This window comes from Urocitellus parryii, chromosome Y (genome assembly GCF_045843805.1).
Source record: "Urocitellus parryii isolate mUroPar1 chromosome Y, mUroPar1.hap1, whole genome shotgun sequence".
NCBI classification, from domain to species: domain Eukaryota; kingdom Metazoa; phylum Chordata; class Mammalia; order Rodentia; family Sciuridae; genus Urocitellus; species Urocitellus parryii.
Genome location: NC_135548.1, coordinates 20,356,522 through 20,379,981, shown reverse-complemented (window position 1 = coordinate 20,379,981; position 23,460 = coordinate 20,356,522). Strand labels below are relative to the sequence as shown.

The window sequence follows — 23,460 nt, the reverse complement described above, 5'->3', positions numbered from 1 at the left end:
ATGAACTCTTAGAGTAGTTGTGATTTGCATTTCTCTAATTGCTAGAGATGTTGAACATTTTTTCATATATTTGTTGATTAATTAACATCTTCTGAGAAGAGTCGGTTCAATTTCTTGGCCCATTTATTGATTGGGTTATTTGTTTTTTTGGTGTTAATATTTTTGAGTTCTTAATATGTCCTAGAGATTAGTGCTTTATCTGATGTGCATGTGGGAAAAATTTGCTCCCCAAATCTAGGCTCTCTATTCACTTCACTGATTGTTTCTTTGAAGAAGCTTTTTAGTTTGAATCCATCACATTTATTGATTCTGGATTTTAATTCTTGTGCTATAGAAGTCTTATTAAGGAAGTTGGGGCCTAATCAGACATGATGGAGATTTGGGCCTACTTTTTATTCTAAAAGGCACAGTGTCTCTGGTTTAATTCCTAGGTCCTTGATCCATTTTGAGTTGAGTTTTGTGCATGGTGAGAGATAGGGGTTTAATTTCATTTTGTTGCATATGGATTTCCAGTTCTCCCAGCACTAATTGTTGAAGAGGCTATCTTTTCTCCAATGCATGTTTTTGGCCCCTTTGTCTAATATAAAATAACTGTAGTTATGTGTAGCTTGTTTCTGTGTCCTCTATTCTGTACCATTGTTCTACCAGCCTGTTTTGGTGCCAATACCATTTTGTTTTTGTTACTATTGCTCTATAGCATAGTTTAAGGTCTGGTATAGTGATGCCACCTACTTCACTCTTCTTGCTAAAGATTGCTTTAGCTATTCTGGGTCTCTTACTTTTCTAGATGAGAAATAGATCCTCTGGTCTTTTCTATTTACTTAGTGAACACAGGTTCTACTTCCGGATCCCATATGCTGGGGATACAAGTGAAATTCTGGGGGTGGCTGGGTGGGTGGGAAGTGATATTAAGTACCTACACACAGAAAAAGGCAAGGTAACTTCCTTACCTAGTGCTAAATGTTATGAAAATAAAGCATGAAGCACAAATAAAGCAAAATAATTCACTGGAGCAACTGCTGAGGAAACACTTCAGCCAGGTGTCACTGAAGGCCTCCTGAGAAGGGTGTTTAAGCCCAGAACTGACCGAGGAGTGAAAATCAGGCCCCAGATAGGAGGTCCCCAGGAGCAGGGGGGGATGGGAGGGAACCCCTAGGCTACAATAGGAGAGACGGTCAAGACATGCAGAGCCTTCTAGAACATTCCATGTACAGTGGAATCCACTGGAAGATTTTAGTCTTAAAAGTTCTTTGAGACTTTGTGTCTGGACTTTTCACTAAGTTCTTCATGCAGGTGCAAGGAGCCATGATGACAGAGCCCCAGAAACTAAACACTCACACTGCGGAGCTGCCCGTTTGGGTCACCTGGGGAATTCATGACATCCTGGTGCCTGAGCAACTCAATCCTAATTGTGGATGGGGTCCAGAACCAGTATTTGGTCCAATATTTGTGAGTGATTTAGTGCACCACCAGAGCTGAGGACTGCCAAGCATGTGGGAAACTTGGCCTCTGCTGAGGGTGGTCAGTGAGAGCCTGGCTCTCAGGGCAAGGGTTCCAGAAATCCTGGGGTAGTACGAGAGCGCTGATTTGGGGGTGGGTGAGCTGACTTTTGCTCTGGTGGGCTGTGAAGGGAGAAGGAGAAAGCAGACTGCAAAGTGCTGGGTATTATGAGAAAGAGCTGGCTGAGTTTGAAAAGCGACACATGGGAAGGAACACAAAACTGTTTTTATTACTTTGGAGGAAAAGGAGGTACAGAAAAGGTGCAGAGGGGGGTCACGGTGGAGGCCTGATCTGTGGAGGCGGATCTGGAGCGTTGGGAGGCTCACTCTGGTGGCCCCTCATGGACCTGTCCTGCCTTCAGGCATCCCACTCTACCTGGCCTCTTAGCTACCTCTCTTCCAGAAGCTTCCAGGAGAAGCAGCTGCCTACACCCCGAGGCCAAGGGACAGGCTCCTGTGTCTCGCCAGCTGCCTTCCATGGGCACCCCCTAGCAGGTGCCAGGCTTCCTGTGGGTGAATCTGCACCGCAAATCCAACCCCAAACCACTCAGGTCAGAGGGAATTTATAGGCTCAAATGACAGAAGAGTTTAGGGGTATGGTTTCTGGTCGTCTAGTTCCTGAAGCCAATCGCTGTGGGAGGGGAATACAGGGCTCTGATTGGTCGAACCAGAGTCACATTGGACCAATGTGACTCTGGGAGCAGAGGCTGGTGTGGCGGGGGTGTCGTACAAAGAGAAGAGCTCAACCCAGAGACAGCAGCAGTTCACCAGAAGACAGTCATCACGGACTGTAACACCCAAGTGAGGGCCAAGGGTGCTGGCGTGACCCAAGCCAGCCAAATGCCCTGCAAGGTCTCCTAATACCCAGGAAGAGCGCAGAGCTGACCATCTTCCTTGTCCCCTTGGTGGATTTGAGTAGCTGTGGGTTGAGCCTGAAGATTTCGAGGAGCACCGTGGCCACCGCCTCATGTTGGATGAGGGACGGCCAACGATGTTTGTAGGGTGCAGGTGACCCAACTTCTCCAGTGACACGCATACTGGAAAATGCCTGGCTGTCTCACTTGCTTCCCCCTCAAAGCCTCCTCCTCCAGGTGAGTCCTTGCTCCAAGGTAGGCCCATCCTAGTGACAAGGAGTAAAAGGTGATTTGTAGACATTTCTTTTTCCCCCTTCAACATGGATTTTCTTTTCCAGAGCAGTTTTACATTCAGCAAATTTGAGCAAAGAGTACAGACTTCCCACAGGATCCCTGCCCATGCCCCACCAACTCCCCCACAGGAGGTTACATGTGTTAGGATTGATGAACCTACAGCGATGCACCTTTACCACCCAAAGTTCATGGTTCACATTACAGTCCATGACGGTGGGCACTCTGAGGGCTTGGGTAGACCCAGGATGGCAGGCATCACCATTATAGTGTCACAAAAGACTGTTTTCCCCTTTCCTCAAAATCCTCTGTGCCCTCTTTACCCTGTCTGTTCCTCCAGAGGGCTCTCCCCTTTCCCTCTGGCAACCATTGGAACTTTTTTGTTAAACTGTCTTCACAGTTTTGCCTTTTAGTTGAAATGCAGTATATAGTCTTAAGATTTGCTTCATTCACTTAACAATCTGCACTTAAATTTCATCCACCTCTTTTTGTGGCCTCTTTTTAGTACTAAGGATTATTTTATTGTCTAGATGAACCACAGTTTACTTATCCTGAGGACATCTTGTTAGCTTTCAAGTTTTGGCAATTATGAATAAAGTTGCGAACATCATTTGCAGGTTTTTATGTAGATACACATTTTTAACCCCTCTAGGTCAATACCAAAGAATGCAATTGCTGGATTGTACAGTTAGAATATGTTTAGTTTTGTAAGAAACTGCCCAACTGCCTGTCTACTAGTTTGCAGTTTGCCCCAGGAATTAATACAAGAGAGTTCTGGCTGCTCCACAGCTCCATCAGTACTTTGTACTGTCAGCGTTCTGGGTTTTGACCATTCTAATAGGTGCCCAGTGATGTCTCTTTATTGTTTTAATTTGTAATTCTCTGATGACATCTGATGTGGAGCATCTTTTAATATGCTTGTTTGCCATTTTTAGTGAGTTATCTGATCAGGCCTTTGACCCACAGGCTGCACCAAAAGGTTTGTTTTCTTACCAAGTTCATTTTAAGAATTCTCTGTATATTCTGAGTAGCAATCCTTTATTAAAATGTCTTTTGCAAAGTTTTCTCAATCTGTGGCTTGTCTTCATTCTCTTGAAGCAGACAGTTGAGCTAGGGCCTTTCTCTTGGTCCTAAACAGTAGAAATCTTTGTCTCCAGGGCTAGAGTGATGGCCATGTGGTGCGAACACCAATGGAGAGCCCCGGCACTGGACTGGCTAATGGTGGGTTTTTATTGAGCTAGCAAGAAGAGGAAGCAAGCCTCAGCAACTAGAATCACCAGATGAGAGTGCACTCAAGGTCGTGAGCAGGGAGCAGCTTCTGGAGGTGACAGCACCACGGATGTGGGCTGGGCAGGTCTGGATGGCTGTAAGAATGTCCAGTCAGGGCTGATCATTAAGGGCTCAAGCTGTCATTATTGATAAAGCCCTTACTGCTGGAATCACTCTGATTGGAATCAATCTGCTCAGATTGGAAAGAAAAAATGCTGAATTCTTTTTTTTTCTGCTAATATTTGTGAATCCAGTTTTGTGATCAAATATCAAGAAAAAAATTGAGAGATTTCAACTTGGATCAGACAGCATCATTAACAAGCCGCCTTATTGAGCCTCCTCAGTTCTGAGTTTCAAGCCAAATGTAAAAGGAAGAGAGGGGGGGAAAGACAGTAACAGAAAGAAGGATGGGAAGAGAGTAAAAAGAGAAAGGCGAGAAGGGGAAATCAAGCAAGCAGGGAAGCAGGAAACAAGGAAAGTTTGCTATTATGGGCTTTCCAGATGGCTTAAAATTGAAGGCATGCTGGGGTGGAGCTCAGCAGCAGAGCACTTGCCTACCATGCTTGGGGCCCACTGTGTGGCCTCTGCTCCTTGGGCGGTGTTGACAGGATGCCAAACCGAGACCAAAGGGACAGAATAGAATGCCCAGAAGTAAGCCCTGGTGTATGTGGTCAAATGACTCTTGATAAGGGACACAAGACCATTCAGTGAGGAAAAGAACAGTCTTTTCAGCACATCATTTTGGGGAAAACTGGACATACACATGCAAAAGAATGAAGTTGAACTCTTACCTAATACAACACCTACAAAAGAAAACATAGGGCAGTAGATTCAGGACACCGGAGTTGACAATGATTTTTTTTTTTTTGATAAGATGCCAAAAGCACAGGCAACTAGAAAAAAATAGAAATATTGGACTTCATGAAAACTGAAGTTTTGTTCATAAAAATATAACATCAATACACTAAAAAAAACAGTCCATTGGATGTGAAAAATAATGGCCAACCACATATTTTTTGCACCACCACACCAGGTGGGAAGCGTAATTCTTAGAAGTAGACTGTGTATAAAATAGGATGCTGACTTTAAAAACCCCAGTGTTTTATAATGGTCATTAGTATGCCTGCTATTTTCTTAAGCAAGGCATTATCTTTTGATGTTTTCCACAATATATTATTTAAAGATCTCTCTACAACAAATACAGACTTCTTTTATGAGGGGTAGAACCATAGAGACCCGAAGAAAATTATAACAGTGTATCGGAAGTAACCTATAAAATTACTAAAATTTGAGTATGCACCCTATCTCCCCTCTTTTGCACTGGGGAAGAGGTTTTGTTTCATTTGCCTTTGATGGTCCCAATACTAATTAGTTAAATGTAATCTGTGAATGGTGACAATCTTCACACACACACACACACACACACACACACACACACACACACACACACACATCCCTACCTTCCCCTCAAAGCTTGCTAAATCTCAGGCTACACATAAACAAGTAGCTAAATGACAGACTCTGGGAGGCCAAGGCCAGGTCTGTGTTGTATCCTGGAATGTTGAACAGTACCTGACACCTAGTAGGACCTCAACATCTCTCTGTCTAGTGTATATAGGACCAGAAATACCTGACTCCCTGTAGAGCAGTGTGTTCAGTTGGATGCACCATTTATAAGTGAGATTTCCAATCCATGAAACTACAGAAGGCCTGAGGGCTGACAGCTCAGGAATACATTCTATGAGAAAGGGTGACGGTACAGATGTTTGTAGCTCACAGATGTGATGGTTTGTTACTGTCCCTCAAAAGTTCCCGTGTGAGACAGTGCAAGTGAGGAGAGCCTTAACCTAATTAGTGCATTGAACCCTGGTGGGGACTAACTGGGTGGTAACTGTAGGCAGTAGGGTGTGGCTGGAGGAGGTGGGTCTCTGGGGACTGCCCCTGGGGTTGCTACTCTGTCCTGGTGAGGGGAGCACTCTCTCAGCTTCCCAGGTGTCCTGTCCTGAGCAGCTTCCCTACTCCGTGCCATTCTGCAGTGATTTTTTAAAATAATAATAATATAATAATGATAATTATAATTGTTGTTATTTTGTGTGTGTGCAGTGATGTCCTCAACTGTGAAGAGGTGTTTGAAAATCGACTCAAATACGCCGCCCCCCACAGCAAGGAGAATGGCAGGCACCTTTTCAGGGGTTAAGTGATTTTCAAAAGGGTGTCCCCGGAGTTTTTATTGAGAACCCCGATGTTTCCTGATGCATGTTGTTGTGGGAGATAGGCTTCCATTCTCCTGTGACCAGGGATTTGTATTCAGCTTGGCAGAGAATGGGATGGTCGCCTGTAAGGAATGTGAAGTAGCACGTGTTCTGACTGCTCAATGGACAGTTAGATCAGAACCTAGGACACGTGTGTGTGTAAAAGAGTATGTGTAAGAGGTTGTGGTTGCATGTTGCCTAATGCAAGTTATTGAGTTGAAGTTGCATTTGTTAATTCTAAAATATGGAAGGAAGTATGGTGTTTGGTCCACTTGAGGATTCACTCAATAGAGTATCAGACTTTGTTTCTTTTTGGGGGCACTGTGGAAATGTGAATGAGAACAAGTTGGTGACATCTTTCAGGTGGAAGCATTGTCCGAGGACACACTCATCAAATTGCCAAGAAGCCATTTTGTGAAGCCCCTGTTGTCTCAAGGCTTTTGACGAAGAATTCATGTGTACAGACGGTAATTCTTCATGGACCTTTGCATTTGGTGAGTCACGGAATGTATCTGAGTAGATAATCATTTACCAACATGTCCACAATAATCTCACATATTATGCATAACAGGTCATGGCTGGGTAAATATTACCATTTCCTTTTTTGCATTTAAGAAAAGTAATAATGACATTATATTTTCTCCTTTTTTTGCCTTGAAGTATGTCAGTGTCTTAACCAAGCATGATTGTTGGGAGGTAGGCTAGCAAGAACTTGAACTCAGGGATTTTACTGTCATGTCAATCTATTGTTTTTCATTGATTTCTATTAATATATCCAGGTTGGCATCCATTACCTTTTAAGCATTTTACTTTCCCAATTGTGGGCACCCTGACAGCCCTCAACCTTCTGTAAGCACAGACAACTCTATAAGGAACCTGAGGATAAATTTCCCTGTGCATGTCCCCTTGTGAAACTGCTTAGGCACCACCTGGTTTACACACAGGTGGAATTTCTAGGTCAAAGTGTGCATGTTTACTTCTTTGACTAAGCACTGCCAGGTGGCTCTTCTGAATAGCTCTACCTGTGGCCAGGATTGTATTATCTAGCTTTCTAACTTTTGCAAGTGGAGTAGATACATAGTGGGAGCACACTCTTTTTGTTGGTATTTTTCTTGGTATCTATTCTGATGCTTTTCATTGGGGGATTTTCACCTGTGAAAATGGGCTTCCTCTGGATGCCTCTGCCCGTTCCTCTACTTGACTTTATTTTTTTCTTCTTTTTAAATTTTTTTTTCGAAGTGACTTTTTAATTTTAGTTTTATTAAAGACATTGTCCCTTGCTTGCATAGTCTATACCTGAAGCACTAATCCTTGCTCCAAGGCCCAGCTTGCTCTCAGCTGCCCCGGGAGTGGAATGGTCTTTGGTGATAGCCAAGAGACACCCATACAGGGGGCACAAGTGCTCTGGACCTCTGGTGTCTTGTCAGCAGTGCTTCCCATGCTCACAGAGGGTTTCAGACATTATAAAATTGAATGAGTTCATTCAGAAATTAGAAGTTCTATTGAAAGATATTTGCATGAGCCAAATAAAACCTATTTCTAGGCATCCTGGTGAAGACAAGGTTTTATCTTTATGTCTACTTTTTTTTCTATGTTTTGTTGTTGTTGTTAGAATGAAATTCATATGTTGCCAGACCATTCTATCAGATGTGTAACTAGATGCCATTTAAATTACCCACTTTTAAATGGCAGACATTTTTTTAATGAACACTGCCTATCTGCACCTTTTTTAAAAACAGGACTGGGCTGAGAAGCCCAAATACCAATGGTTAGCTGGAACATATTTTTCATTTGGCCTGTCAGTATTCCCTGAGGTCATCTATGCAATCAGCTTCGTTACTCCTGCTCCCTCACTGGATTTCATAGAAACCATATGCTATGTATGAATCGGGGACACCAATCCCTGATTAGATGCTACCCTACTTTCCAGAAAAGACTGGGCACACCATGAGTCGCACAATGATGGGACCAGGGTCCAAAAGCTGCTGAGAGGGAAGGACTGGTTGTAAATGCATTTTTGAAGGCTCCAAGCTGGAACTCTAGTGGCACCAAGCAGGGCAGATGCTGGTGGGGGTATTTGGGTAGTTGTTGGTGAACACCTGCGCACCTGAGATGGTAGGCATGGAGGATAAATCAGCAGCCCATAGGGCTTTTGAAAGTGGTCTTATGTGAAAAGAGGCTCAGGTGTGGGCACAGGAAATGACATCATTGCCTTCACAATGGATCAAACAGAACATGGAACCCTGGTATCCAGGCACCCACTTCACTGACCAAGCCATCCGAGCTCATTTGGTTGGAGACACTGGAGTGAGAAGGATGTTCCCCTGTCCTTGCAAACAATGCCGAGCCTCAGCCTCCCAGGAATCTCAGGGGGGCCAACTAGCCCTTTTGTGGTTACACTGGGTGAGGCTTCATATTAGACGCCAGATCCTCTGTCAATTGTCGCAGAGGAGCTCAAGAGTAACAGTGAGTAGCACAGGGCAGGTGAGCCCAGCAGGCCCTCTAGTCTGATCCCTGATGAATGACAAAGGACTCCTATTCTTACTCTGTGTGTGTGTTTGTGTGTGTGTGTGTGTGTGTTTGTGTTTGTTTGTGTGTGTGTGTGTGTGTGTGTGTGTGTGTGTTTGTACTGATGGGAACTGTCCCATTGTGCTTTGACTCTAGTGTATTGGCACAAGTCATTTTTCTGTTTGTCACCATTTCCATTTTGAACCCACCATTCTTGGTTCCAACCCAGGGTGAAAATGATGAGAACACGGAAGAGCCCTTCAGGGTACAGAGCCTTGAACCTTACAGGCAGGACCAGCTTAGGAATGAGCTCCTGCCTGTCATTGGTGGGAGGAACCTACATTTCAGCAGCAACATGGGGGTTAATCTCCTGGGATTCCATCCCCACCCAGCAGGTGCTGGATCTCTTGTTCCCAAGGTAAGCAGCAGACCACCAAGCCCAAGTGTGTAGCCCCCTCATGCCTGGGTCTTGGGGCTGCCATGTACCTCTCAGGGACCCAAAGGTTTGTGATACCTAATGAGATAGAGGACCACACTCATAGTGGAATGTCAGCCCCGAATGGGACGAGTCCTGGAGGTGCCTGCCACAGCCTTGCAAGGGGAGTGAACTTTCCCTCTCAGGCAGAGAAACCATCCTGACTCCAGCTGATCCACAGAGGTCCGTGGAGCAGTCCCCACACACTGGGCACCACAGCTCAATGGTGTGCACTGTGCTCATTCCCAGGTGGACTCAGCGAGGCCAGGTGGCCTTTCTGGTTGATGTTGGCTTTGTGAAGAACGTAGATCTGTGCCAGAAGCATCTCAAAACTCAGGCCTTGGGAAAAGCACTTTTGGGTTAATAAAGACATGTTAGTATACATAGTGGGACAGAGCATCCTAGCTGGGACATAGCTGGACAGGGGCTTTGGACATGGCAGCTCCCATACCCAGAGATATGTGGGAATCAGCAGTTTGGGCTCATTCACTGGTGAACATGGAGAAAGCACCCACTGTGTGAAGACACGTTTCCAGTCACGTTTCATAATTCAGTGAAAAATGGGGTGCAAATGACTGCCATTGTGTCCCTTTTCATGGGGGTCAGCCTAAAACTGCAGGTGCCATGAGTACATATCCTACATGTGACTGCATCCCTGACTCCATGAGGCATAACTGCACGTTGTCCTCTTCAGTGACTATGGTGGACCCCTGGACCAACTTCAACATGGAATGGGCTTGGGGTCAAGAGGGTGGGCTCCTGTTTCCAGAATAGGGACCTGCAAGGTGATTTGACTTGGGAAGGCTGAGGAAAGACTGCTCTCCCCAATTCAGTTTTCTGCCTGCAGTGTAAGGTGTGGGGCTTCAACAGTAGGAGGGGTAAGGCGGGGAGTTGTAGGTGGAGTCATGGTCCTCTGGGAAGCCCCTGGGACAAGGGATCCCCCCACACTACACCTCCCTGTCCTCCCCCAGGGCCACAGAGATGTGGTCTGCACTCATGGGAAAAGAGAGGTCCACCACTACTCAGGGGGACTCAGTGAGAGCTCACAGAGAATGAAGTAGCATTGCAGCCCATGCCAGGGGAGGAGGTGTCTCTTGAGCCCCGAGAAGAGTGGGCAGGAGGACAGACACTCCCGGAAGATGCATTCCAGGTTGGAGAGCACGTAGCCAAGGGGAAGAAGAGTGTCAGGCCTGCCCAGAGGAATGGAGAGCTGGTCATACCATGGATCTAACGCTCCTTCATTGAAGGTTCTTTGCCTGTGGCAACCTGTCCTGTCCCTGCCGGTACAGCCACTGTGTCTTGTCTGAGGTGGACTGGTGTGTTCAGAACCAGGGACAGTTCAGAAGTGTAGGGTCAGAGGTTTTCTCTGGAGGCCATGGCGAAGGCAAGGCCAGGGTTTTGCTGACTCCACACCTGCCTCCCCACAGTGCGTCACCTTCCTTCCTGGGGACCTGGGTGAACTTCTACTCCGAGGCTTCCCATCAGCCTCCAGGCTCTCTGAGTCTGCAGCAGCTACTGCCATATATGGGGCTCTTGCTGGTTGGCTTGTACCTGGAGCATCAAGCATACCACCTCCTGGCCCCAACTGAAGATGGCATATCAAGCCAGGCAGTGCCTGAGAGCCAGGCGGACTGTGGTGAGTACCTAAGGGTATATGAGGAAAGGTGTGACTATTGTCCCACTGCAGGGAGTCTGTATGCCTGGTGTTGGGCTGGAAATTAGGATAAGCCTTTGTCCATTCAGGAAGTGACACCAGTCTGCAAAGAGGTCCTGTGTGGGCTAAGGGTCTGAGTTCTTCCTGGCAGCAGGGGTATTGTCTGTCTGTGTGAAGGTCAGGGCAAGGCAGTCATGTTGGCATCTTTTCTCCTCTAGCTACAAGCTCAGTTCCTGTCACGGCTCCTAAGCCAACCCCAGAGTCAGAGCCTTCTCCCAGGGAAGGGGCAGAGCCGGAGTCCAGGACATCAGGGGTCTCCACTGGGTACTCCCCATGGCCCCAGTACAACAGGCGGGTGAGAGGCAGGTGCCTCATTCACGTCTACCTGGAAAATGAAAGGACGACACAGTATAAGAGCATCCTGGTGAGTCATCAAGCAGGGGAGTCTCCTGGGAGCCCACACTGGGGAAGACCAAGTCCACAGCAAACACCTTGGACTAGGCCTGTCTTCTTGAACTGGAGCTTACGGAAGGTCAGGAAGGAGAGCATAAAATGAAGAAGAGAGAGGCAGGAGAGCAGCAGCATGCCAGGTCTGGGTGTGAGTGGGCCTGCGTGTTTTGGGGTGTGCAGGTCAGAAGTGCAGGAGTGAGTGCTGGGTTCAGAGGAGATCAGAGAAATATCAAGGGTACAGGCCATCCTCTACTGATTTTGGTATTGAGGAGGAGTATATTGAACCGTGGAGGTTGAAGCAGAGGAGTTGGCAGTCATTTTCTTGTGTGTGGGAGGGGATATGTTGCTGGTTGTTGAAGGGAGCTATTGTAGAATGATTAGGGTGAGTAGGTGTGGGTCATAGACAACTGGGGGTCTTGGAGGGGCCCATTAGTGTCCTAGTTTGCATGTATGTGAATAGAGATTTAGCGGGTCTCTCTGCAGAATTTTCCTGGGTGTGGAGTATCCATCATGAGACTCTGGTGTCCACCTTCAGGGGAGCCATGTTGAACCACTGCACCTGCTGGGTCCAAACCTCCTGACACCCCAGCAAGCACTGACACTCTCGAGCCCAGCAACTTCCATGCCTATCATTAAAGAGTCCTGGTGTGTGTTGTGCCTGGCTGTCAGGACCAAAGCACCTAGGGTTTGTGCCTGGTCCACACAAAAATGCAGCTGCATCCCAGACCAGAGCAGGGATATGGAAGTCCACTGGACCATTCCTCCCATCTTGATGGGACTAGAGTGTGTCTGTACAAAGCCTTTTGGTCCTTATTCCCTTGTCCCTGTAGGACATAGCAGGTTGAAGCAAACTCTTGTACCAAGATTGGACTAGAGGCTCATAGGAAGACCCCACATGATCACATGAAGGCCTCAGGTAGCAGGGTAACAAGATGGTGCCCTTGTGTTGAGAGCTCTCTTGTCTCTGATTGTCCTTGAGCACTGTCCTCTGGGTAGCTACTCCCAAATTCCCTCTCTGATGAGCTTTCTCCAACCCTGCTCAGGTGACCTGCCAGGACAGCACACCAGTCATCATCTGCAGGGCCTTAGATGCTCACTTGCTCCAGCAGGAGGATCCAGAAAACTACGAGCTTCTGCAAATTGTCTCAAACCATCAGAGTAAGTGGAACCATCAGAGGGTAGGGAGCAGTGAGTCACAGTGGGCTCACGATAACTGGGAGCCCAAACACAGTGTGCATTGACCCAATGCCCAGGAAGATTATGGTGAGACTTGTGCACAAAACAAAGTGTAATGATGAGGCATAAATCTGCAGGTTCTTCATGTTCCCCAGGGGCTGTGGACCTGCCTATCATGTTTTCTTTCCTTGGCCTGAGGAGGCATTGCAAAGCTATTATCCACGTGGGGCCAAGAAGAGAGGCTTCTTTGTCTTGTGTCAAAGAAGACAGACAACCACAGGGTGCCTACTTTGGCAGCCTTTCCTGACCTAGATGAGTACATGAGAAAAGCAGTTCAATGAAGAATCATTTCTGGCTTTCAATCTTTCTATTCATTGCAAACTGAGTCCACTTAGGACCAGAGGCCATTTTTAGAGAGAAGTATGTGGTAGAATAGAACCCTTCACAGCTTGTAAACTCTTCTTGGAGAGAGAGAGAGAGAGAAAGAGAGAGAGAGAGAGGGAGAGAGAGAGAGAGAGAGAGAGAGAGAGAGAGAGAGAGAGAGAGAGAGAGAGAGAGAGAGAGAGAGAGGAAGAAGAAGGAGGAGGAGGAGGAGGAGGAGGAGGAGGAGGAGGAGGAGAAAAATGAAAATAAGTTGAAGGAGGAGACCATGAATAAGAAGGTAAAGATGACTATAAGAAGAAGCATGAGGAGAAGATGAAGAAGAACAAGAACAAGAAGGAGAAACACAAGCTGAACAAGAAGTATAACAATAAATTGATTAAAAATGTGAATGAGAATTATACTCATGAGGAGGAAATACAGAAGTGGGGAACTCAAGACAAATATATTGCTCTGGATGGCACAGCCCTGCTGTGGACATCCTCCACCCATGCTCAACACACCTCCAAACCATACCCCTCAAATTAGTGTAGCCCTGTATGAGTGGATGAATCCACTGGCAAGGTGGAGGCACCCACCATCAAGTGCTTTTCCCCAAACCCACCTGTGATCATTGCTGCAGAGGGGAGAAAACCTTGAACACATGGGTCTTTGGGGACCAATCCAGATACAAAGTCTAGCTGTTTCTCTTTGGTGGGTCCAACGTGAACTAAGAGGTTCTGGGGTACAAGGGGCTATTTCCTTGAAAGGTGTTCCTGTAGTGGACCTCCTGTGCATAGAGGGTCCTCAGGGAGGAATCAGTGGGGAGTCTTTGGTGGAACAGTAGCTGGATTTGGGGGCTCTCAGGTCTGTGTGTGAGACCTGAGCTGGCAGAGGCTCTCAGTTGTGGGGGATGTTGGGTAGTGTATTCCTTGAGTGTCACCTACCACGCCTCTGCCCCTGCCTCTCCAGAGCTGAGGATCCCTGCTGATGGGAAAGTATATTACTACCTGGTTGGAGGAGTGGATTATAACTTTCTTCTTCGGGAAACAGCTGCCAGCAAGTCGTTGAAGGTCAAGCCAAATGAGGTAAACAGCCACCTTCTTCACTCTTTACTCCTGGTGCCACTCCACATCCTCCAAGGGGACAAGAACCTCAGGTTCTGGATGGATGTTGTAGAACGCCCACAGAGCCAACTGCCAGGCTGGGTGTGGTGCAGTTGCTGGGCTTTGCTGATGTTGTCATCCCCCACAGTTCTTGGAGCCTTCTGTGGCAGTGGCATCCAGGACCCCAGCAGCTGTGAGCAGCAGCTCTGCAGTGGCTGCAGGATCATTGCCCCAGGCCACCCAAAGCAATGAGTGCTGCATGAGAAAAGTCACCAGTAGCAGCTCCTCACTGCTTCACTCCAGCGAGCAGGTGCAAGACAGCCGCTTTGTTCACGTCCTCCTAGAGGGACAGAGCCTGAGGGAGACAAAGTGCATCCTGGTAAGCCCGACAGCAGGGCTGCCTCCTGGGTGTCCACACAGTGGAAGGCAGGAGACACAGCCAACCCCGGGGCTATGGTGGGAAATAAAGAAGAGAGAGGTCCGTCTTAAGGGCTTGACCTGAGGAGGGAGAGCATCAGCATGCCCAGCTCCAGTGGTGAGTGGGCCTGTGTATTGTGGGTTTTGCAGGCCAGAAGTGCAGACGGAAGTGCTGTGGACAGATGAAGGCAGAGATATGTCCAAGGTGCAGGCTGCAGGCTGCAGTGCCTAGAACTTGGTATTCTCAATGAGTGAGGTTGGAGCAGAGGAGGTGGCAGTGACTTGTCACATGTGTAGGAGGGGATGTGTTCCTGGTGGCAGGGAAGAGAACCTCCTTAGCATGACTAGGTGTAGGAATTTGGGGTCGGGATCCCCTGGGGGTCATGCCAAAGCTTCAGAATGTTAGCCTTTGCATGTATGTAAATCCGGAGCTAAAGGGGTTCTTGGCAGAATTTCTATGGATGTGCAGTAGACACGCTAATGCTGCAGGTGTCCAGCTGCAGAGGAGACATGTTCAGTGACTGCCAGTGCTGAGGTCAAGTACATCATTACAACCAGACCCGCATCGAGCTTCCAGAGGCCAGGGCCTCACAAAGCTCTCATGAAGCACTCAAGTGCACACTCTTGTATCTGAGTCTGTTTTGTGTAGTGGCAGTCAGGACCAAAATTTTCAGTGCCATCTGCCTCTTCCACCCCCAAAGGCCGCCTGCATCCCAGAGCACACTTGGTGCACAGATCCCTGGCCCATTGCTCTCATCTCAGTGAGTTGAGAGTGTGTCTGTGCATAGGCAGTTTGGTCCTTTGACCTGAGTGGAATGTGGCTCCCCAGGGGGAGGGGAGATGGCAGGTATAGGCAGATATTTGTACCAGGATTGTTCTAGTAGCACATTGCAAGAACCCAGGGGGTATATGGAGGACACACTTGGGTAGCAGGATAACAAGATTGTGCCCTTGTGTATGTAGCTGAGATTTCTCCTGAATGTTTGACCACAGTCTTCTGGATAGCTCCTCTAAAAGCCATTCTCTGATGACATTTGTCCCACCCTGATCCAGGTGACCTGTCAGGAGACAGTGACAAGCCTCATCTGCAGGGCCTTGGACCAAAATTTGTTGCAGCATGAGGATGTGGACAACTTTGAGCTGCTGAGTATGATGTCTGAGGATGAGAGTAAGTAGGACAATCAGACAGTGGGGAGACATGATCCACAGTGGGCTCAGGATAACTCACAGCCAAGAGAAAGTGGGCCTTGGTCCCAAAATACCAAAGTGTGGTGGGCCTGGTGGAGACTCTCAGGGGTTGTGGGTGTTTTGTGGTATAATCCTTGAGTGCCACCTAACAATTCTCTCCACTTCGCTCTGCAGAAATCAAGGTCTCTAACCACTCACTCGTGTGTCTGTCCATGAATCCAGGAATAAAATATTTCATCGTGAGGAAACGCCCCCAGGTCAAGGGAAAGGAGGTAAGCACCTACCTTATTCAAGCTGTACTTGTGCTGCCATTCCACTCCCACCTGAGGAAATAAGAAGCCTCAGCACCTGGACATATGTGCTAGAAGCCCATAGAGCCAACTGACAGGCTGGGGTGGCTTTCTGTTTCTGGGTTTGCTGATGTTCCATCCCCCACAGTTCTCAGAATCAACCTGCAAGTCCTCCAGGCCGCTTTCCCACAAGCAGGTGGGAGACAACTGCTTAATTAGTGCCCACTTAGAAACACAAAGTCCAAGGATGGCCAAGAATGTTCTGGTAAGCCTGGGATCAGGGGTGTCCCCTGGTGCTTACACCTGGGTGCGGAGCAGACACTGGTCCAATACCATGGACTACTCATGCCCTCTTGAATTTGGAGCTTCTGGATGATCAGGAGATAGATGGGAATCAAGAAGGGAGAGGTGATTGTGAAGGGCTGGAGCTGAGATGAGGGAGAGCAGCAGCTTGTCCACTGCCATGTCTGAGGGAGTCTGTGTGTCAGGTGGCAGCATGCAGTCCAGAAGGGCAGGGGCAGGTATGGGTGACAGATGAGAATAGGATAGGACCTAGGTTGCAGGTTCCCTTGTATGGGATGCTGACATCTATGGAGGAGGACAGCAGTGTGAGGTTCTGCATGTTCCTTGAACAAGGAGCTGAGAGATATGGATGTGTGGAGCAAGCACACTAAATGTCCAGGTAACCCAATGACCACCCTCGCCGGATGAGGTGCCCTCCTACATCCCAGCCAGCACTGAACCTCTGGAGGCCAGCAGCTCTTGTGGCTATCTTTCAGCACTCCTGTGTGTGGTCATGTTCCTGGGTCTGTTTTTGGCCCTGGCAATCCAGACCAAAGCCTCTAGGTTTTGTGCCTAGGCCATTCCCAATGCTGCCTGCATCCTCGGGCAGACCTGGGATCTTGGAGGCTATTGTCCCATTCCTCCCAACTTGTGGGATGAGATTGCATCCGTATGCAGGTAGTGGAGTCCTTTCACTTCGAGAGGAGTGCAGCTCCACAAAGAGCAATGGCAGGCCCAGGAAGTCCTATGTATAAGGATTGGGCTAGTAGCCTATGGGAAGAGCCCACACGATGAGCAGGAGGTCAGCCTCAGGTAGTAGGGTCATGGATGTTGCCCTTGTATTTAGAGTGGAAGTGCCTCCAGAATGCCCCTGCCCACTGTCCTTGAGTAGTCACTTCAAGGCCCATTTCCTGAAGGCCTATCTCCCATGCTGCTCCAGGTGACTTGCCACGATAGGGCTCCTGTCGTCATCCGCAGCGCCCTCGACCTACACTTGCTTACTCAGGAGAATCCGGAGGACTACAAGCTGGGACAAATCATCTCTCGCCGTCAGAGTAAGTGAGACAATCAGATGGCAGAGAGCAAGGGTCAGGATGTGGACTCAGGTCAACTCTTAGCACCAAAGAGTAGTCTCTGACCCCCAAGAACACTCCAACAGGTGTGTTGGGTTCGTGCACAAAGACAACTGCACTTCTGCTGGTGGAAGGTCTTGAGGTCCAATAGTATACCCCAGTGGATATTGTGGCTCCCCACCAGGTGCCCTCCCCTGGACATGAACAGGCATACAAAGCTGACATTATTGAGGAGTGAGGAGAAAAGCCTCTTTCCAGGAGCAGTATGCTTTCATGGTCTGGGATAGGAGTGGTTTCAAAGGAACATGGGAATGCATGGGCTAAAGATGGAACTGGCATTTTGTGGACTGAAGCAGTACTATTGAAAGCCTTCTGTGTGACCAGAAAACCACTGCCTGAGCAGAGCATTGCCAGGATTCTAGCAAGCAGTAACAGGATGAAATTGGGAAGAAAACACAGCCTGGGAGACAGCCTGAATCATTTGTTTTTGCATAAATTCCATGGTCTTCCGACCTGAGTCCACTTGCCAAGGAGTGATCACAATAGCCAGGTTGTGATCCCTAACTAAAGTCAGATGAGGGCTCCCTGAGCACGTAGCCACAGAGCTCATCTGATAATAATGCCAGTGCTGTTTTGTTGGTTGGTTGGTTGGTTTTTGTGAGCCAAACACCACAGCAGCCATTATCCCAGCCTATGTACACTGAAGACCACCATCCCTATGAGTTCTAGGATCACTTGTCTCCTAACTTAACCTACTGTTATGTTAGTAGAGTCTATGGAAGAGGAAGTCTGTCTGGGGCCTTGGTAGCCTAAGAAATTCATAGCAGAGATCCCCACATCCAACCCAGAAGGAGGGTTTAGAGGAGGGTGACAGGAAACAGGTGTTCAGAGGAAGGAGAAGCAGGCTGTTGTATTCCCCCACTTGAGGTCATGGCACCACTGGGCCATACACCATGTTGGAGGGAAGCAGTCCCTTTGCTGGTCTTTGGAACCATTGTTCTCAGAAGGGCAGCATTTGAAATGTGGCCTCCATTCTCAGAAGCCTGGTTCACATGGAGGCAGGCTCCACTAATGCAGAAGCATGGCTCTAATGTGGTATCCATGCTGGTCAGCCTGTCCTCACTGTGGCAAATAACTCAGAGGAGGAATCCTGGGCCTTTTCTCTGGGTTTCATAGCATTCTCTTTGGTTGTGCACTGAGGCTGTCCATAAAGCTCTAGTGTGTAGCAGTGGAGAGCTCCTCAGCCCTTGCCACAGAGGCATAGACTGGGAGAGAGAGAATGAGGCTGGCAGAGAGAGAGAGAGAGATAAAGATGGAGAGGAGAAGGAGGACCTCTACTTGGAGAATGAGGATTCAGTGGAGCCAACAGGAACAAGGTACTGTTGCCCAGGGCGCAACCCTGTTTAGGTCTTCCTCCAACCATGCTCAACCTTTCTTCCAGTCCCTCCCACCTCCCAGAAGTGTATTCATCTTGAATGAGAATTTCATGTTGACTTTAGAGCACTCACCATCCAAAGCTTCCCTCCAAACCCACCTATGAAGATGGCTCATGTGGGGACTGAATCTTCGGCACAGGAGCCTTTTGTGGGAGATTTCAGATGTAAATCTAGTGGTGTGCTTTGGCAGATGCAAGAGGACCTGAGATGTTCTGGAGTCCAAAGCCTTTGGTAGGAACAGACATTAGGTCTGTTGAAGTGCTCTGCCTAGTTCTTCCTCAGGGAGGACTGTGGAGTCTGTCTTTGTTGGTATTGGTGCTGAATTGGAGAGCTCTCAGGTGTGTGGCTCTGGCCTTTTCTGGCACAGGCTCTCAGATGTTGGGGTGTCCTAGGGAGCACCTCCTGAGTGCCACCTTCTTTTTGTACACCCCTCTCTCCCCAGAGCTGAGGATTTCAGCACAGGCCAACGTATTTTATGCCAAGAATCCTCACAAAAAATCCAACTTTGTGCTGAGGAAAAGGAACCTCTCCCAAAAGAATGATGAGTGGATCCAGCCTCAACCTCCCTCTCATCCTGCAAAGAAGGCTCCAGTCCTCCTGAGGATGCTTGCAAAACCATTCTGCTGCTGTGTGCCTGGGTGGGGCTGAGGCAGCCCAGGAATATTTACATTGATTACTATTTGCTTCCAAGTTTGAATCTATAGTTTGCCATTGTCTTTGACCTTGTTTAGTAACACAGTTGTTACTCTATCCTGTATTTGTTGTTTCCATTAATATATGATTATTTTAAAATATATATGTTTTTGTTACCTGATCTACTCTGATGATTTGAGTATACTAAATGTAGCAGTGATTCCTAAAGGACACATCCAAACCAACAGGAAGGAATGTTTCATTCTATCAGCAAGAACTTTGGTTTTTAGGAGTTTGGCTGATGGCATTATCTGAGTCAGTTTTCCAATGGGGGCAATGAAGTATCAGCTATCATGGTACAAACACAAACAAAGACACACAAACACACACAAGAGCACACACACTCACTGAGAGATAGATAGACAGATGGAGTTGGTCTCTGCTGAAATACTTTGGAGACGTGGTTCTGATTTCTCCCCTTTTGGAGTATTTTCAATTGCACAAGGTGTCTTGCAAATGAACCCATGTCTGAGGAAGACATGGATGTGTACTTCACATGCCACTTTTCACATAGCAGGAAGGGCATGTCATGTAATATTTTTCATGCAGCTGTGTTTTGACTGTGAACCATCTCATGAGGTCAGCTGTGGAATTTTCCACTGGTAGCATCACAATGGGGATCCACTCTTTGGATTTGGGGAAATTTCCGATTTTCTTGATTCAGATTGTAATGATATATATATAGTTGGAATGATATATATATAGTTGGAATGATATATATATATATATATATATATATATATATATATATATATATAATTTTTGATGAAAATTCTGCATTTGATGGTAATGAATGCCATGTATCTAGGAATCTCTAGACTGCAGACAATGAATGGATGCCTACTGTTGCCTGGACTGGTCTGAAAAGTCCTGTAGCATCTGAGCATGTGTGAGGGTTGTACCGGTCTTGCAAAAAGTCCGGGTCAGATGATCCTGCACAATGCTGAACTCCTAGTGGTCTCCACAACAGTGTAAGGGCCAAGGAGAAACACACTTCCACACAGAAGTTGGGAAGCTACCTTATGAAAGTGATCATAGATACAGGATCCTCGTGGTAGGACCCATTTTCTATTGGGCCAGAACTGTGCTCTGAATGTGGTGCTGAGAAGAACTTGGAATTTTCTAACTGAAGTAGTTCGTGCAAGCTGCTTCCACTTGCCTGAACAAAGTGTGTTCTCGTTGAGCACTTTAGGACGCCTCTGGTTGAATTAGAGTGTCAGAAGCACTTGTAATGATTGGCATTCACGGTTTCACATTGAAGCCTCTGTGCCATCTGTCAACCACTGATGGCTGCAAGTGGGGAATGGAAGCCATTTGCTGCAAGCAGTTTCAACTTGCAGGACTAACTTTGTTATAAGTGGGCACATGGTGTTTTTCCTGTGTGAGCTAGAAGAAAGCAAAACTGCTTCTTACAGGTGACAGGCATGCTTTCACATTGAAGTTTTTGTGCTGTTGATCCAAAACAGTTCACTCATGTGGGCACCTCCACTTCAACTGTATGTTGTAAACAAGTGTGACAAATGGATGTCAGTGAGACTTTGGAGAACGGACCTTCTCAGCTGGTCCTCTTTCCTCCTGCAAGTTGGTGATCTCTTTCTGTCACACTTTGTGTTTCATGCCTGAACTGTGCTCTGAATGTGCTTGATAAGAACAGTTTAGAAGTGCAGAAGTGAAGCTGTTTGCAGAAGCAGCTTCAAGTAGCACAAGCTAACTTGTTCTCAGTGAGCACATGGAGATTTTTCCCTGGTTGAAGCAGTGTGAATGAGAATGGCTTCTCAGAGCTGGTAGGTATGTTTGCATTTGGCAAACATTGCCATCTATCACCAAGAGTTCCTTGCATGCAGAAACCCTCTTTTTAAGTGTTCTCAGAAAAGTCTGATGAGTGGATTTCCATGGAATTTCGTGGAATTGATCTTTTCAGCAGTCCTCATTGGCTTCTCAAAATTGGTGATCCTGGGCGCAAGGACTCTCTTGCCAGCCAACATTGTATTTTGGGCCTGACCTCGGCTCTGAATGTGCTTGCTGAGAGTAGTTTGGGAGTGCAAAAGTAAAGCAGTCTCTCAGCAGCTTCAACATTTAGGAGCTCATTTTGTTCTTAGTGAGCACATTGGGGTTTGTCACTACTTAAACTAGCATGAAGAACCACCGCTTCTCAGAGGTGGCAGTTTCCCTCTGAAGCATCTGTACAATTGGTCAATGTGAGTTCAATGCAGGCAGGCACTTGGATTTCAAGTGAATTCTGTGACAAACAATTGAGCAATGGATTTCAATCCACCTTGGGGAATTGCTCTTCCCAGTGGGCCCACAGTTCTCCTCCAGTTGCTGAACCTAGGTCCAAGGGCTCTCTTGCTAGCACTCTTTGCATATGGGCTGAAACTGTGCTCTGAGTGTGCTTCCTGAAAATATTTTGGAAGTGCAAAACAGAAGAATTTTGGCAAGCAGCTTTCATATTAGGAAATGACTTTTTTCTCATCGTGCCCATTGAGCTTTGTACCTGGCTGAAGTAGCCTTAATCCAATGGCTTCTGAGAGCTGGCAGGCCCAGTTTCCATTGGAAGCAACTGTGCTCTTGGTCAATGGCAAGTTGGTTACTGTCAGGTACCTGCAGTTTCAATGAGTTTTTAGAAGAAGGAGACCAAGGGGATAAGATGAAACTTGTGCAATTCATTTTCTAATCAATGTTGGTGATGCTAGACCAGAGTGGACTTTTGCAATGATACTTTCTCATGTTTTTTTGCAGGATATGTGCTCTGGGTGTGCATCCTGAGATGCATTTGTAGGGGGCAAACAGAAAAAGTTTGTGCACAAAGTAGATTTGTTCTCAGTGAACACGTGGCGGGTTTTCCTTGGTTGAACATGCAGGAAGCAGAACCTCTTGTCAGAGCTGATGGCACCATTTCACTTGGAACCATCTATGCACTCAATAAAGCAGAGGTCATTGGAGACAGGGTCATGCAACTTCAAAATAGTTTTCAGAATCCGTTTGAGGAATGGATTCCAAAGAATCTTTGAGGTATTGACCCACCCATCAGTCATATCACTTCCTATCTGAGCAAGTGCTCTGAGGTACAAGGGCTCTCCTGCTAGCACACTTTGGGTATTGAGCCTGAACTGTTCTCTGAATGTGCTCAATGAGAAGAGAGTGAAGTGCAGAAGAGAAGGGGGGTGTACAAACAGCTTCAATTGAAGGATGTAAAAGTGTTTCTAGAGAGCATATTGGGATTTGGGCTTGGTTGAACTAGTAGAAATTGGAATCCTTCTTAGAGCCAGCAGTTACGGGCTTTACTTAGAAGTTTCTGTGTCTTGTATAAAGCAGAGTTTGTTGCTCATGGGTACCTTCGTTTCCAGTGAGTTTTCAAAAAATTTGAGAAAAATATTTCAATGAAACTCTGGGCCATTAATCTTGTCAACAGTCCAGTGTTCCACGTGAATATTGGTGATGTCCCAAGGGATCTCTGGGTAGTACAATTTGCACTTTGGGTGTAAACATCGTCTGAACGTGCTGGCTGAGAAAAGCTCGGAAGTGCAGAACAGAAGCATTTTGTGCAGGCAGCTTCCAATTGAAGGAACGGTCTTGTTCTCTGTAAGCACATTGAGGTTTGTTTCTGGTTGAAGCTGCATGAAGTGGAACCACTTCTCAGAGCTGGCACTCTCAGTTTCTCTCTGAAGCATCTGTTCCATTGGAAATGTAGATTCCCTTCAATAGGGCCTCATCTAGGGAGCCTGCCCATGTGCCTCCCACTTGATTCAAACTTCTCCAGTGCACTTGTTGTCAAAGCAGGGACTCTGAGGAGAGAGGGGCTCTCCATTCTCCATACTGAGATATCTCAGCAGGGAGGACTCCTCCATGCTAGGATGGCAGGGCTGTGATCACATGGGAAGGCAGAAATAGGAGGCTGGTGGTGTTCCTAGCCAGGGTGCTGGTGACTGCAGTGCATTTAATCTATGGATCTCAAGGAGCCTTATGCTGCAGATTTGTGTACTTCTGCATCTGTATGCACACAGTTCTTCATGTGGGGAAAAAGCAGTGTTCTCAAAGTTTGCTTTATATTATACTTAACTGGTAATTTACAAACCCCAGTGTCCCATCTTAGCCCAGAGCCATTCCATCAGCCCAGGGCCAGTGGGTGGTCCAGTGGTCAGTACTATGCACAGCTCCCAGGTGGCTCCAGTGTGTAGCTGAATTTG

General features: G+C 47.2%; 1 protein-coding gene across 3 annotated transcripts in view; it reads right to left on the bottom strand.

Annotated features, from left to right (window-relative positions):
• Positions 1–1,778: 1,778 nt before the first annotated feature.
• Positions 1,779–23,460, bottom strand: part of LOC144251079 (uncharacterized) — a 43,217-nt gene continuing 21,535 nt past the window's right edge. Inside the window, exons 4-5 of one of the 3 annotated variants that reach the window (XM_077794205.1) lie at positions 4,705–4,806; positions 1,779–2,619 (exon numbers count right to left, since the gene is read on the bottom strand). In XM_077794205.1, coding sequence (XP_077650331.1) covers positions 2,088–2,619; positions 4,705–4,806 — 634 coding nt within the window. In that variant the 3' untranslated portion in view covers positions 1,779–2,087. Of the gene's footprint in view, positions 2,620–4,704; positions 4,807–13,743; positions 14,250–23,460 lie in introns of those variants that run through there. The other 2 variants (XR_013342624.1, XR_013342623.1) reach the window with 2 other exon arrangements.